The sequence below is a fragment of the Octodon degus genome, unplaced genomic scaffold (genome assembly GCF_000260255.1).
Source record: "Octodon degus isolate 3935 unplaced genomic scaffold, OctDeg1.0 scaffold00004, whole genome shotgun sequence".
NCBI lineage: Eukaryota > Metazoa > Chordata > Mammalia > Rodentia > Octodontidae > Octodon > Octodon degus.
The window spans coordinates 32760425-32774440 of record NW_004524580.1 but is presented as its reverse complement, the minus strand read 5'-3'; the positions used below and the strand labels follow the sequence as shown (position 1 = coordinate 32774440).

At 42.7% G+C, this 14016-nt stretch overlaps 1 protein-coding gene across 2 annotated transcripts in view; it reads right to left on the bottom strand.

Annotated features, from left to right (window-relative positions):
• The window catches only part of Washc4 (WASH complex subunit 4), a 53266-nt gene that overhangs the window by 13284 nt on the left and 25966 nt on the right, over positions 1 to 14016 (bottom strand). For both annotated transcript variants that reach the window (XM_004623856.2, XM_023717046.1), the window contains 12 exons: positions 13668 to 13793; positions 11094 to 11201; positions 10344 to 10490; positions 10154 to 10233; positions 7487 to 7592; positions 6900 to 7016; positions 5792 to 5960; positions 5370 to 5524; positions 3436 to 3510; positions 3069 to 3173; positions 1082 to 1216; positions 186 to 294 (listed from right to left, as the gene is read on the bottom strand). In XM_004623856.2, coding sequence (XP_004623913.1) covers positions 186 to 294; positions 1082 to 1216; positions 3069 to 3173; positions 3436 to 3510; positions 5370 to 5524; positions 5792 to 5960; positions 6900 to 7016; positions 7487 to 7592; positions 10154 to 10233; positions 10344 to 10490; positions 11094 to 11201; positions 13668 to 13793 — 1432 coding nt within the window. The remainder of the gene's footprint in view (positions 1 to 185; positions 295 to 1081; positions 1217 to 3068; positions 3174 to 3435; positions 3511 to 5369; positions 5525 to 5791; positions 5961 to 6899; positions 7017 to 7486; positions 7593 to 10153; positions 10234 to 10343; positions 10491 to 11093; positions 11202 to 13667; positions 13794 to 14016) is intronic.

Sequence of the window (14016 nt, the reverse complement as noted above, 5' to 3'; positions counted from 1 at the left end):
GATGGGAGAGATTTTACTTAGCTTTTATTAGCTTACAGTCCATCAATTAATTTTGCAGCAAAAATCCTGAAAAGAAAATTCCCCTTGCGGAATAGCACTGAGCTCAACACAAGCTGTTTATTAGTCTGAACTACTCAGTATATGCAATTCCCAAGACCCGTACTGCACTTCCCAATATAACTTACCAATCTGGCTGATGAGCTGCCGGAACTGGTCGAGGTAGCTCTGTCCCTCTGGTGTAATTCCAAGTTTTCGGATGCCTTGGTTGAATTTTTCTGCTCTATCGAAAGGATACTAGGAGAATTTTAAAACTATCTTTAGATCCTGAGCCAGAAAATGACTTTCAAGTCAACCACAGCAAAACTACTAATTTTATTTTATTTTTCTTTAATAAATAAAACCCTCAAATCTAAATGACAAAAAATTTATGAAACAGGCATGGTGGCATACACCTGTAATCCCAACCACTTAGGAAACTGTAAATTCCAGGCCAGCCTAGGATACCTACTGAGTTCAAAGCCAACCTGAACTACACAGTGAAACCCTGTCTCAAAAAGATAAAAATCACTCATGTTCAAAGTCAGTTTCTTTCTCCTGTGTATTAACCAAAGGGAGTGATAGTTCCCTACCACCAGTGTGGGTCTCTAATCCCCAACAGCTCTATCAGACTGAAACAAAGGAGAACTAACTCCTCCGAGAAACATTTGTCCACAGTTGTGTAACCAAGTAAGTAAGAGTACACATGGCCACAACTGCACACAAAAACTGACGTGGGGAGGAAAGAAAACGCTGGCTTTCGTGTCTCGCGCTGTTCACACATTTAAAAGCATTTGCTTTACTTTAAAACTAAAAGAAGGGAATCTGGCTCTGCTGATCTTTCAGGCTTTCCTCATGTGGACTCAAGGGAGTGCCACATGCAGGCTCTAAGAGAAAACAGGAGCACAGAGCCAGCCTCTGCCTCGAGAGAGTGACAACTAGGGACACAGGCGGAGACCCGCCATGATCTGAACAGTGAATCGGGCGTCACATTTGCCACACACTTAACAGCTGAATGAAAGCACCTTAAGAACACATGGCATACCTTATGATCATTTTGGTCCTTAATCTCTCTGAAAAACCGAATGTCTTTAATCAGTCTGGATTTGATATGTTCATCATACATAAATTGACTAAAGATATAGAACTTCTTTTTCAAAAACTGGTAGGTGAAATTAACCTACAAAAATCAAAATTCAGAAAATTGGACAAAGTTAGTATGAAATTAATTTCAAATCAATGATACTGAATAATGATCTCAAAAGTACATTTATGAAGTTCAATTCATGACAAACCCAAAAATATTTAAATTTTCTTTCTTCTTTTACATATTTTTGCTAAAGAAAAAAGTGGCAAATTTTTTGTGAAAGGATCAAGTACAAAGCCAGACTGGAGACCCCAGTTTTCAGCGATAAGCCACAGGGAAGCCCCGGTTTTCTGGTCAGTAAGAGCGCTCAGCACCTACTGCACACAGCACTGAGAGGCAAGGGGGCTCTCTGAACCTTCCCAAGAGGCTAAACATTCATTATTTATCAGCAACCAATTCTGAGCATCTTTTACGATCAAAGCAATATGCCTGGTCTCATGTTAGGTCCGACCATATTCTAACTAGGGAGGCAGACGCTTTAAATCAGTATTGTTGAATAAATTGCATCTCAATTGCAATGATTTCTACAAAATGATAGTGTGAGCACCCTGAGGAAGAACAACAAAAAGATTCAGAAAATTCTAACAAGGTGATATTTGAGCCAAGACTAAAGTAAGGTGACCCCTAACCAGCACAGGGCCACCCCTACTGACTCCTGTGGCAACCTCGTTGGAGCGTTACTTTTAGGACAGGGCTGCCCTACTGCTGAGCCCGCAGCTCCTTCACTGAGTGTGGGCTGAAACACTGCCACTCTGCTCTTTCCCTACTGCTTTGCTTTTATCTCTTGGCAGTCTCTCCCATCCCTCCCCAGAAGGTAGCTCCTCTTAAGAGTCCTGCCCACACTCCCTCTGTCACCTCCGTTTCATATCATGGCTGACCAATTTCAATCAGTGTTGATCACAAGAGCAGCAACTGCTAGTGCCTAGCACAGGGCCAGACACACACAAAATATATTCATGACATTCTGTTCCATGAATATTTGAACTTAAGGAAAAGTTTATCTGCAAAAGTTCAGTTATCTTGGAAGGTTCAGATGTGCTCTCTACATAGCTAAGTTGCTACTTTACATTTAAACTCTGACTAGCTGTGTCTCTTATCCATACTGTTAACCAACGAACAGAGCTCCAATCATACCATCCATCAGCTCACAGCCTAGCAAGGCTTCCCCACTGTCTACTACAAGGATCCCAGCTGAGCTGGCCAGTGTTTCCCTAACCCTTCACTCCAACCTGGTTAATATGAAACAATTCAAGCGTTCACAATTTTTTAGTCTTAAAGAGAAATGAACTGCATCACAGATGAGTTCAAAGATTTCTTTCTTTTTTTCCTACAGAGGGAAAAACAGCACACAAGCTTAAGTGATCCCAAATGAGTGCCCACTGCTAGGAAGATCCAAAGTGTCTGATACCGATATCAATAATTAGTGACATGGGGGCCGGCAAGATGGCTCAGTGGAATAAGCGCTTCCCTGGCCAAGTGCAACGGCCTGAGTTCAATCCCCAGTTCCGGAAAAAAAAAAAAAAAAAAAAAAAAGTGACCTTTCTCCAAAAGACTACGAATAGCACTAAATAAACCACTCTCCGTGATTCAGTCTGAAAAGCTCCTTTCAGAGGATGTTAGAGAATCAACACAGATGCACATGCAGCCACGACGACAGTCCTGAGACGGCGTGCTGCGTCCGAGGGCCCTTCCACCCCAGCTCCCATCACAGGCAATACAATTTTCGCATAAGAGCTTCTGCACTCGACTCCAGGGGAGATGTACATTCAAGGATAACATAAGCAGGCAGTAATGTTCATTTACCAGAATATCCTACAAGAGAACGATCTTCCAAATGACGTTATCTGGAGTATACTGACATCCCAACCACCAAACAAGCACTTACTGTGGTATTCATGATCCCCGTGCCATGTGTTCGAATGGAGTTAGCAATATGCCGAATATTAATAGTATTCAAATGTTTATTATTGCTTGTTCGTTCGATAAAAATCTGCAACAAAACAAGTTTATGCTTAATGATAATACAATCCACAGCAAACACTGATCGTTTATTCAAAGAAAATTTACCACTGATTTCATTAAAGGCAATCTGACTATAAAGCCATGCACACACTATAAGCCAGCAAGGAAATAAACAAGATCTCCGAGCAGACTTGTTTTATATATTTTACTAATCTTTACCCTTGAAAATCAATTCCTTGCCCTTTGACACTATCCACCTAGATTTTAAAAAACTTCCTGAAACTACTCACCTGATTGTTGAGATTATAGAGGTATCGAGACACAAATATGTGAATATTTCTCATAATTTCCAAAACATCAAGGCCCTACAACATAATCCATATGAAAATCGTTATTAGCTTAACATATTACTATTGATTATTCTTCCAAACAACAATGTGCTCTTAAATTCCACAAGATGAGTTCTCCAAGGTCAAGACAGCAGGGAGGCAAACCCTTACAATTTTACAAAGTCTAATAAAATTAGTATTAGTTTAACTCCTATCAATTCATTAAATGCAGGCCAGCTAAATAGCTCAGCGGATTAAAGTGCCCGCTTAGACAGACATGGGGGCCAGGAGTTCGATCCCTGGGCCTGCTATGCCCGAGACAGTGATTGAGACTGGGCATGGTGGCACACGCCTGTAATCCCAGCACTTGGAAGGCTGTAAACAGGAGGATCACTGTGAGTCTGATCTATGCAGTGAGATCCTGTACACCCTGTCCTAAAAAAATACAAAACAAAACAAAAATCATTAAATGCGTATCATCAATATTGTGACTTATGGATCAGACAAACTCCCTCTGTGTTTAGAATTATGAACTCTATAGATAGCCACAGGTTCGAGGCTCCTAACAGACACCGTCAGGACCCCCCTGGGGACGCCTGGCGGCCTGTTATATACCCTTTCCACGTGGACAGGAAAGGTAATGTTTAGTAGTAAAGGCCGCAGCCCATAATCATCTCCCCACCACGCCTCTCTGCCTTCTCCTGGGTCTTCTCTGCATTTTCTACCAAAGGCAGCCCCAGAGACAGCTCCAACAGCTCTAACACAAAAACTAGGCCTTCAGGCACTCTGCAAGGTCCTTTATGTGGAATTTCCAAACAACAGCATGCTACTCTTAAATTCCACAAGAAGATGAAGCTGAGAGTTCTCTGAGGTCAGACAGCAGGGAGTGGCAGCCCCTTGACACTTCATAAAGTCTACTATCAAATTCCTACACTTCTTTCAATTACACCACACCACTTTTACTGTCACTAGGATGCCTTCGTTCTGCAGTCAGAACACCCCATGGTATTTCTACACACTGCCCTACAGCTTTCTGCAGGCTCCAAAGCAACACTACAACACCTACAGATTCCTATTACAGTGTTCCTCATTCTGAAGCCACGTCTGTTTATACTCATCTCTCCCCGCTAGACTGGAGGGACACAAAAAGGAATGGTTTCTCTCTGAATACCTAATACACATTAGTGTCTAGCAGACTCTCCAGAAGTACTAGATGTGTGCGTAAGTGAATGGAAGGATACACAACAGACCCTGGAAATGATCTTACAGTCAGCAGGCTGAAGAAAAAATTATGACACTCAAGATTCTGGAACTGAGTAATTTTTGACACATAAGCTATTACACTCATCGCCATAATGATACTCCGTATTGTAAATTAAATTATAAATATCGTAAGTTGGCTACTGAAGTTTGCAACATCCAATGCTGTTTCACACTTTTTTTCGAGCAAGGTTTTGCTATGTAGCCCAAGCTGGCCTGGAGCACACGGTGATCCTCCTATCTCAGCCTCCCGAGTGTGGGCCACAGACACGGGCCACCATCCTCACTCTGCACGCCTCACCTTAAGAGCAAATCCATCTGCGATCACGGAGAGCTCCTCGCCTGCCCCAAAACACGGAAGTCACGTACACATCCACATTTACAATGCCGTGGTACCAACTGAAGCCCCTCGGGGTCCTAGCCCAGTTTTGAAATGAGTATCAATCTCTGTCTACATATTTCTATGCTCAACAGAACTCTGAGCACACACTAGAAGGCTGTGCAAAATTTCTTCGTAAGCCAACCAGTAACACTGAATTTTCATATACTAAACACTTTGAGTAAACAACAACAAACAAATGCCTTAAGCGCAAAGCAGCAAGGCTCTCACTCTTTGTCCTCGCTCTGCCACCCACCTGCTCCAGCGTCTGGCTGGGAAGATGCGCCTCCGTCATGGCCAAGCCGTAGCGCTGGGTAGCCAAGTTTCTCATCTCGCTGTAAGTGGCCCAGTCGTGAAGAGCTACCGTGGTGAGATTATAGAAAGTCTTGTCCAGGTAGTGAGTAACATAAGCTACAAAAATAAAACAGAATTTTAGGGCAGGGGCACAGGACCTGCCTGGCAAGCCGGAAGCCGAGTTTGATTCTCAGTAGAAAAAATAACTAATTAAGTAAGAATTTTAATTCATGAAACAGTTAACAAGCAATGGAATTAAAGAAGAAAAACCACCACTGTCTTTAACATAAGGGGCTAGGAACTAAAACCGAAGACACAGCCGTGCCCAAAGAGACAAGCTCAAGGTTTTGTCTCACTGACTCTTCCACACAGGGAGACACTCACCTCGAATGTCAATGAAACGACTGAAAAACCGAATTGGATGTAGAGAGAAAAACAGGGCCAGGTCTTTCCTGCCCACTCGGAAAGGGTTGCGGTCACCGAGCTTCAGGTGCGTGTGCACAGAGAGCCGCAGGTCCTTCTCTATTTCCTTGCACAGTTTGTCCAGCAGGTGCTGCATGAACGAGGGACAGTGGCACACTTTACGAGGAGGTCACAAGTGTTGTCTCCCTACATCCATACTTTGCCCCTGAGAGTTCTACATAGTGCACTGACACAAAAAAAAACTGCCTAACAGGATTTTGGTGTTTAGGATTCTAAGCATTACATGGTCAAAACCTTATCAAGAAGATTAAAGTTACTTGTTCTCCATTTTAAATCAATGATTCTTTTGGTCAGAGGCAGTTACATAAATGCCAAGCCTTTACTTCACCACTTTAATTGCAAATCAGAATATAGTGACTGACGTGAAACAAGAAATGCATGCGGCCAGCTGCCAAGCAGAAAGGTCTGGAGAACACAGACAGCAGGGGAGGGAAAATGCTTCTCTGGAGCAACGAGCTTAAAATGACAGAGCTCCCCGTGACAAGGGGACAAGATCGGCCACATTGTCTAGTACAGAGTTTGAATACGTGTATTTTGTTACACAAGTAAAACCTTCTACTACAGGAGGCCAGGGAGATGGCTCAGTAGACTAAGCCCTTCCCTGGCAAGCGTAAGGGCCTGAGTTCAATTCCTGGTTCGGGGGGGGGGGGGGGGGTTGGGACGGCAATACCAACTTCTACTACATACAATTCTCCCCTGAGCTCTCCATATGAAATATTAACAGTTAACAGCAAAGTTAGTATTAACAGTTAAGTTGCCCCAAGTGCACCATCAGCAGCACTCCATTTTCAAACCCACTTTTTCTAATTACCAGAAATTTAAATTCAAATATACTCTTTACTAAAAGTTAGAATTCCAAATTTCTAGTCTGGTTTCTAAAACAAAGAAATTCCAGACTACCCTTTGTTCTACATGGTGATCTATAATTTTTGGCTCAGTGAAAGTCTGCCTCCATCCAAAGTCTTTCTAAACACTGCTATAGGCGTTTCAAGCTCAAATACAATCTCACCTCATTTAAAATTTCCATAATCTCCTTGTCGTAGCAATCCAGCAGGACCTCGTAGGACTCCAAATGCCTCGCATGCATCATAGCAGGCACGCAGTCTCGCAGGGCACTGAACATGTACTGCAATGACACTGGGCGTGAATGTGCACAGCCGGATCGCCCATCTACGCAACACTACAAAGATCATTATCTATTCACCTAGTGACAAAAACCCCCATCTGAAGGAAAATGGCTTTTTCCACAAATGTCTTACTTTCCCAGGAGGAGAAGAATCCAAGCATATAGTTTTAGAAGTAGAAAAATTCATATAGAAAAGAGCAGTGAGCAGAAACATGAGCAACATTCAGTCTGCTGATGAGAAAATCAGAGTTCTGTGACATAAACTAGACTCAAGTAAATGGGACTGGTTCGAAACACATGGGGAGCGGCTAAACATATTACAATTCACTTCATTTATATTAGTATAAAATCTAACTACAGCTATTGTTTACTGTGATGCTAAAATAGCTCATGAAATCCAATGACTTATTTTACATTTAAGAAAAGCGCTCAGAACGCCGCCGCCCAGCTTTGGCACTCTGTGTACTCACATGTAATCTGGCCGCATCAACGGCGTTCTCATACACATCATCTAAGTAGATTGGGAAGACAGCCCGGTGCCAGTACAAAAAGCAGCAGTCACACTGCGTCTGGACACTGCAACACAGAGGCGCAGTCAGCACTGCCACCCCCGCCACCCCAGCACCTTGCGGCGCCACGGAAGAGCAACTGCATGGGAAGGGAAATGTCCTGCCTCGCTCCCTCTGCCTCACCATCACTGAAGCTACTGCTGGTACAGAAAAAGACATAAAGTACCTATTTCTCAAACTTTTAAAGAGTTTAAAATAAATTTATTTATAGGACCAGGAACTCAGTAGCAGAGTGCTTGCCTTGCACAAGGAGGCCCTTGCCCAATGCCCAGTACTATAAAGAAATGAAAATTTAAGCAACTTTTTTTTTTTTGCTCCGAATGCCTTCAAGGCTTAATAGCTTGATAGCCAAATCTAACCCTGACAGACACTGAATGCCTTCACTTACTGAGCTGATACTTACTGGAAGCCAATGTAAGCGAGGTCCTTTTAACTTAGTGCTAAATAAACAAAGACACATGACACGAAGACCTTGGAATTTGGGGGCTTACAGTCAAGGGAGGTGGTCATATCAATGAATGTGACAACTGGACATGCATTAATAAACCACGTATCAGTCCCACAGGTGGATGGAGAGAGGACAGGAGAAACTGACCTACAGCACTGGGACAAGGTCGTGTTTATCCTCCATGCCCCACCGGTGTTTCTAAACCCAACAGGTACCATCTTTGGGATTTCCTGGCAAAATATCCAAATCTCTGAGAAGTATGAGAACTCCTAATATAACCTATTCTTAATACACTTCCAACAGTATACTTTTATTGTGTATATACAAAATTTTTAATTAATAAGAAATAATTTTGAGGTGGTGATGGTGGTACTGAGGGTTGAAGCCAAACCCTCATCCTGAGTCACAGCAACAGCCTCTCTTTAGTTTTTCATTTTGAGACAGGGGTCGCTGCATCACTAAGTTGCCCAAGCTGGGCTTGAGCTTGCACCTTCCTGCCTCAGCCTCCCGGAGCACTGGGATTACAGGCACACACTGCCTCCCCTGCCTCTAGTATTTATGAAGGGCTGTCACCTGTAGTGAGCATTCAACCACTGAGAAGCAGTCCCTGTCTGCTAACCACACCTTTCCTAGTCCCAGGATTTGATTACAGCAGCCTGGAAAGTCACATGCTAGGGTCACACAAGAGACTCCCTGGTCATTTGCTGTATGACTCCCCGTTACAAAGATGAAGAAGCAGAGTCTTGGAGGCCTGAAGGACTTGTCCGCGGTTATCTCACTTCAGAGGTGGGCACCTTGCCAAGGCAGTCTGTACCCAGCGTGTCTGCCCACGGGCCATTCTCAAGCTGGCTTGAGTTGTGGGGATCGAACCACAGCAACCTGAGCCTGACGGCTTTGTTGAAGCAGCCACTTAAAGAACTGAGCTAAGGGGCAGGCCCCCTTAAGCAACTTTAAAAGTATAGTTTCAGTATTATTTGATAGAACCATGCCTAGTAACACTTCTACCACATGCGCCATTTTACCCACTGCCAGGCTGGAAAGGAAAACTTAAAATACCCCATCCCATATAACCTATCTGTAATCTCTGCCACCAAATGACTTTACCTCAACAGGGTAAAGAAATGATAACCAAACATATTTTACTTTGACGGCACTAGGGATTGAACCCAAGGCATTCACACTGCACCCTTTAAGTACTGCGTCCCTTTGAGCCAGGGCCACAGTGAGTTGCTAAGCTGCCAGCCCTACAGGCTTGTGCTACTACACCCGGCTGCAGACGTCTTATAATGCTCAAGGTTCACAGAGTGGAAACATTGAATGCCACTAACTATAAGAAAATCAGTTGCTTAGAACAATAAAAAACTAGGAGCATTAAATGGAAACTGTGCTCAAATGTAAAATTCACCTTGGAAATCAAAATTCAAGACGTATTTTCAAGAAACTTTCTTTTTAAGTCACAAATAGCTGAGGTACAGAGAAGAATTAGTTAAACGACTTCAACTAAGTGACTGACAAATGATGATACAATTCAGATTCAATATAATCTCAAATAAAATTACAAAGCTCTGGGTCCAGCTCTAAGACCCCAAGTGCATGAAGACTTCTCACACAGCAGACCTGCCCAAGCCCAGGAGAGATGCTCCCCTCAGCACACAGGCTCGGAGGCTGCACGCGCTCCCCAGCAAGCCCCCGGGGAGCAGCCTCCTACAGAGCAAAGCTAGATGACCGCACACCTGGCCCCAGCCTGCTGGTCATCAGAAGAGGTACAGAGAGGAACTGACACTCTACCGGTTTTACTCCTTCTCTTGCCACCCTGAAAAGAAAACTGGAGGGGAGGGAGAAAGGAAGGAAGGGCAAAGAAAAAATGAGAAAAGATGAAAAGTGAGCTTTTGTGAATACAGAGGGGAAGCAGGGTTGAAGGGAGTGAAGGGAAGTGGGGAAAAAAAGAATCAAGTCTTATCACGTACAGGTACAAATTCCCGACAATAAACGTGATTGTTAGATATACCTAAAATGTATAATAAACTTAATAATAATTATTTCTACTCTTTAATAATCATTTTAAAAATAAAAACTGAAACTGTTAGCTCTGTGTTATCACATAGACCAGTCCTACCTACCGCTCTCTGAGTTCGCTGATGATGTCCAGTTTCTTCATGACTACTTGAAGTGGAAAGAGCTCTTCATCCTTAAATGTTTTCTACAAGAAGGGGAAAAGGCAAAGAGGTTGGAACCAGATGAGGACAGCACCGTGATCAGAGCCCAGATCTGAGGGCGCCCAGGCGACCCTGCTGGGCGTCGCACACTCACCATCTGGGTGCCCACGCTGAGTGACAGAGAGACAATGAGACGGCGCTGCTTGGTGCTTGGGCCATTCAGAGTGTTCTCCGCCAGAACTAGGGCAGAGAGCACATCGAGACGCTGTTCACTATATTTTTTGTCAGAAATTACTCTTTTCTTAAAAATAAAAAAGGAAACCATTAGTTTTGTTTCTGAGATAACAAAAGGCTTAAAAAAACAAACTTATTATTCTTTGCATGATCCAATTTAAGAGCCCCCAGGAAAGTACCTTCCCTGTTACATTTCCCAAAGTTTGGTGTTTATTTCCCTATCATTATTTCTTAGCACTCTCAAGAGCAGCAACTATACAGCTATACTTGGAAGCTTCTAAATTAATTTAATAGGAAGTCACTTCCAGAAGTAAAGCACCAATTTTAAAAGTGCATACTGTGCCATTTTTCAGAGGTGTACTGATATGCTACATGCTGTAATTTCACAGGAAAAGTTCTGGCTGATGACTAACAACCGTGGAGGTGAGAGTGATCAAGAATATTATGTCCCACAAAAAATAAAGTACACTAAACAAGAAAAAAAAGAGGCTGAGACAGAACTGCTGTGAGTTCGAGACCAGCCTGAGCTGCAAAGTATGATCCAGCTCAGCCTGAGCTGCACAGCAAGACCCTGTCTCAAAAAGACCAAAAAAAAAAAAAAAAGAAAAAGAAAAAAGAAAAAAGAAAGACAAAGACAACATTACCGCGCTGTAAACAATTCTGTGCATACCTTGGCTACAGAAATAGCATTAAGAGCCTGGTGTTGAAGGTGCTGTGTTATATGGGAAACTGAGTCAGCCACAACCATGCTTCTCCTGTAGAACATGTGCTCTATTGCCTAAAAATAATCAAAAGAGATGTGTGAGAGCATCTCACAATTTGTAAGCTAAATTACAGAAATCAATCCTTATGACCTCAGGCAAGAGAAAGTATTTCTAAAATGAGATACAATAAACAACATAAAGAGTAAAATTTGAAAATTCAATGATCTTAAGAATTTCTTGTGGCTGGGGAGATGGCTCAATAGAATAAGCGCTTCCCTGGCAAGCGCAAGGGCATAAGTTCAATCCCTGGTTCCACAAAAAAAAAAAAAAAAAAAAAAAAAAAAGAACTTCTTTATCAACAGACATTATTAAGAAAGTGAAACATGGTATTTATAAAAAGATATTTGCCAAATAGAAGAACTGGTGTCCAGGGATATACAGAATACAAATTAAAAATGGGGGAGGCAGCAAGATAGCTCAGCGGTCTAAAGTGCCTGCTTAGACAAGCATGTAGGGACCATGGTTTGATCCTTGATACCACATGCCACACCAGCCCTGCCCCCAGGGTGGGTGAGCCAACCACAAAAAAAAAAAAAAAAAAAAAAAGTAACAATTTTTTTTTTAAAATTCAGTCCCACAGTAACTTAGTAAAGACAGGCACAAATTTTTCTAAAAAAAAAAACAAAACACAGTTGATAAACAATGGTTCATCGTTAACAACTGGAACTGAACATTAAACATCACAATCAAGGGGGGGCTTGTGGGTTAGCTCAGTTGTTTAAGCGCCTGCTCAATCCCCAGCTCCCCATGCCTTACCAGACCCGCCCTTAAGGCAGCCTGAACCAGCACCCCCTCAAAAAAAATCACAATCGAAACTAAAAATACCCAGATTTACAAAAACAAGCAACAACAAAATCATCCTGTCTTGCTAACACAGATTGAAATCCCTAACCCAAAAAAGTGCACAACTCTGAAGGTCAGCCTGACAGCACAAGTGGAAAATCCCATGCCCGACTTCAGGAGAGGGGGCCCAGGACAATGCAGACACACGAAAAAACCCAGGACCCACAAGTGAGGCGTGGATGAACCAAAGGAATTTCAAGTCTAGACTTGGGCCCTTTCCCCAAGAAACCTCATTGCACACTTTCGAAACCCAGAACCAAAAGAGGATCAGGAACGCTTCAGGAAGTGATACTCCTCCTAGAGTGGTGCAGGCCAGCTGGGGAACGGCAGGAAGTCTGCACACAGGAGAGGTACGTGAGCAGACGCCACTAGCTCGGAGAACAAGTGGCATCATCTTGAACCTAGGAACATGCGCACCATTGACAGATACTGGAGCACCACGTTAAGAAACACCCCGCTCCACAACACAGCAACGCTCAAGAATGGCAGCTCTGTTTGCAGCACAGAAGACTGGACACAAGCCCAGACAAATGCCGGCAATGACAAGGAAGGCACTACAACCGCTCCTCCCAATACAGAAACATCCTAACACAACTGCGAGTTACAGTCAAAGAACACACAAAGCATTACTCTGTTAATACAAACGTCAAACCATACTTAACAACGAAGGGTCTATGGGCTCATTCTCACGAGCTGAACTAAAAGGAACCACGCAATAGTAAGTGAGCATAAAATTCAGGATATAGATGTCCTCCGAGCAGGTGGGCTGAGGTGCAGTCGGGGTGACACACAGGGCTCCGCAAATATCTACAACATCATACTCATCGAGTGGATCAGCATTTAAGTGCTGATCATTTTTAAAAAATGATTATACTGTATATGTACCCACACATATATTTTTCTATTCCATTAAAGAAATGTTAATAACAGATAATATAACTAAAAGAAAAAAAGCCTGGAAATTTGAAGGCATAATCTCCCAAAAAAGCTTTATTTTCTCACAAGTCTTATGTCCATGACTGGCAGAAATTTTCCAGCAAACTTAACTTCAGTTTTTACCCCAGGTTACCCCAGCTCTCCTGTCCACTCAGTTCTCTTTATAGAAACACCATGCAGTTAAGCGCGCTGTCTCTGAATTCATCTGCGGTCATCTAGGCAAGCAGCCTCCTGTCCATATCACAGGACAACACAAAGCATGTTCTCTAAGTTAGAGAAAAGCTGGTGCTAAATAGCCGCATGCACACATGAACACCAGAAAGTAATGGATAATGCTGCATGAGTCTTTTTTTAAACTCACACAAGATGCTTTTAAAACTTCCTTGAGCAAAATTTTACTAAAAATACTAAATTAATTTCCATTGTCCTCCTTTCTCATGACATTAACTTTAAATCAAGTTCAAACACAGTCCTCAACTTGCAATTTTTTGACTTGCAATGGTACAAAAGCACACACAAGCACTGTTTTCCTGTCAGTACGGGATTCAGTAAATTCTATGAGATACTCAGCACTGTTCTGAGTATTATGGGCCACTCATGATACTCAGCAGAAAATTTCTCACAAGTTTTTATCCTCACATAACCAATATGTCAAGCTCATTCCAGCTCAGGCCTGGTCATTTCTCAGTCATGATGCCTACCTTGAGCAGCTCAATGAGCCTGCATAAGGCCTTCACCGAGGTCTTGGTCATTGGCTTCTGCATGGACATGTAGAGATTCATTGTGGTCTTAATAATGGTACTAATGCTGTATGCATACAGGAAGCCCTGTGAAAAGAAAATGTTTAGTATAACCACAAGGAAAGACTTCACTTCTCCAAGCCTCCATTCCATGTAATAACTGAACTTGCCAGTAACTTTGTTTCTAAAGCCAGCTCTTAAGATATCCTAATATTCTTCTTTGCAGAAATAATGTGATTCACTGACAGATGTTGCAAAGCATCCCATGAAGATTTAGAATATCACATACCACACATTTGGTAGACCACAA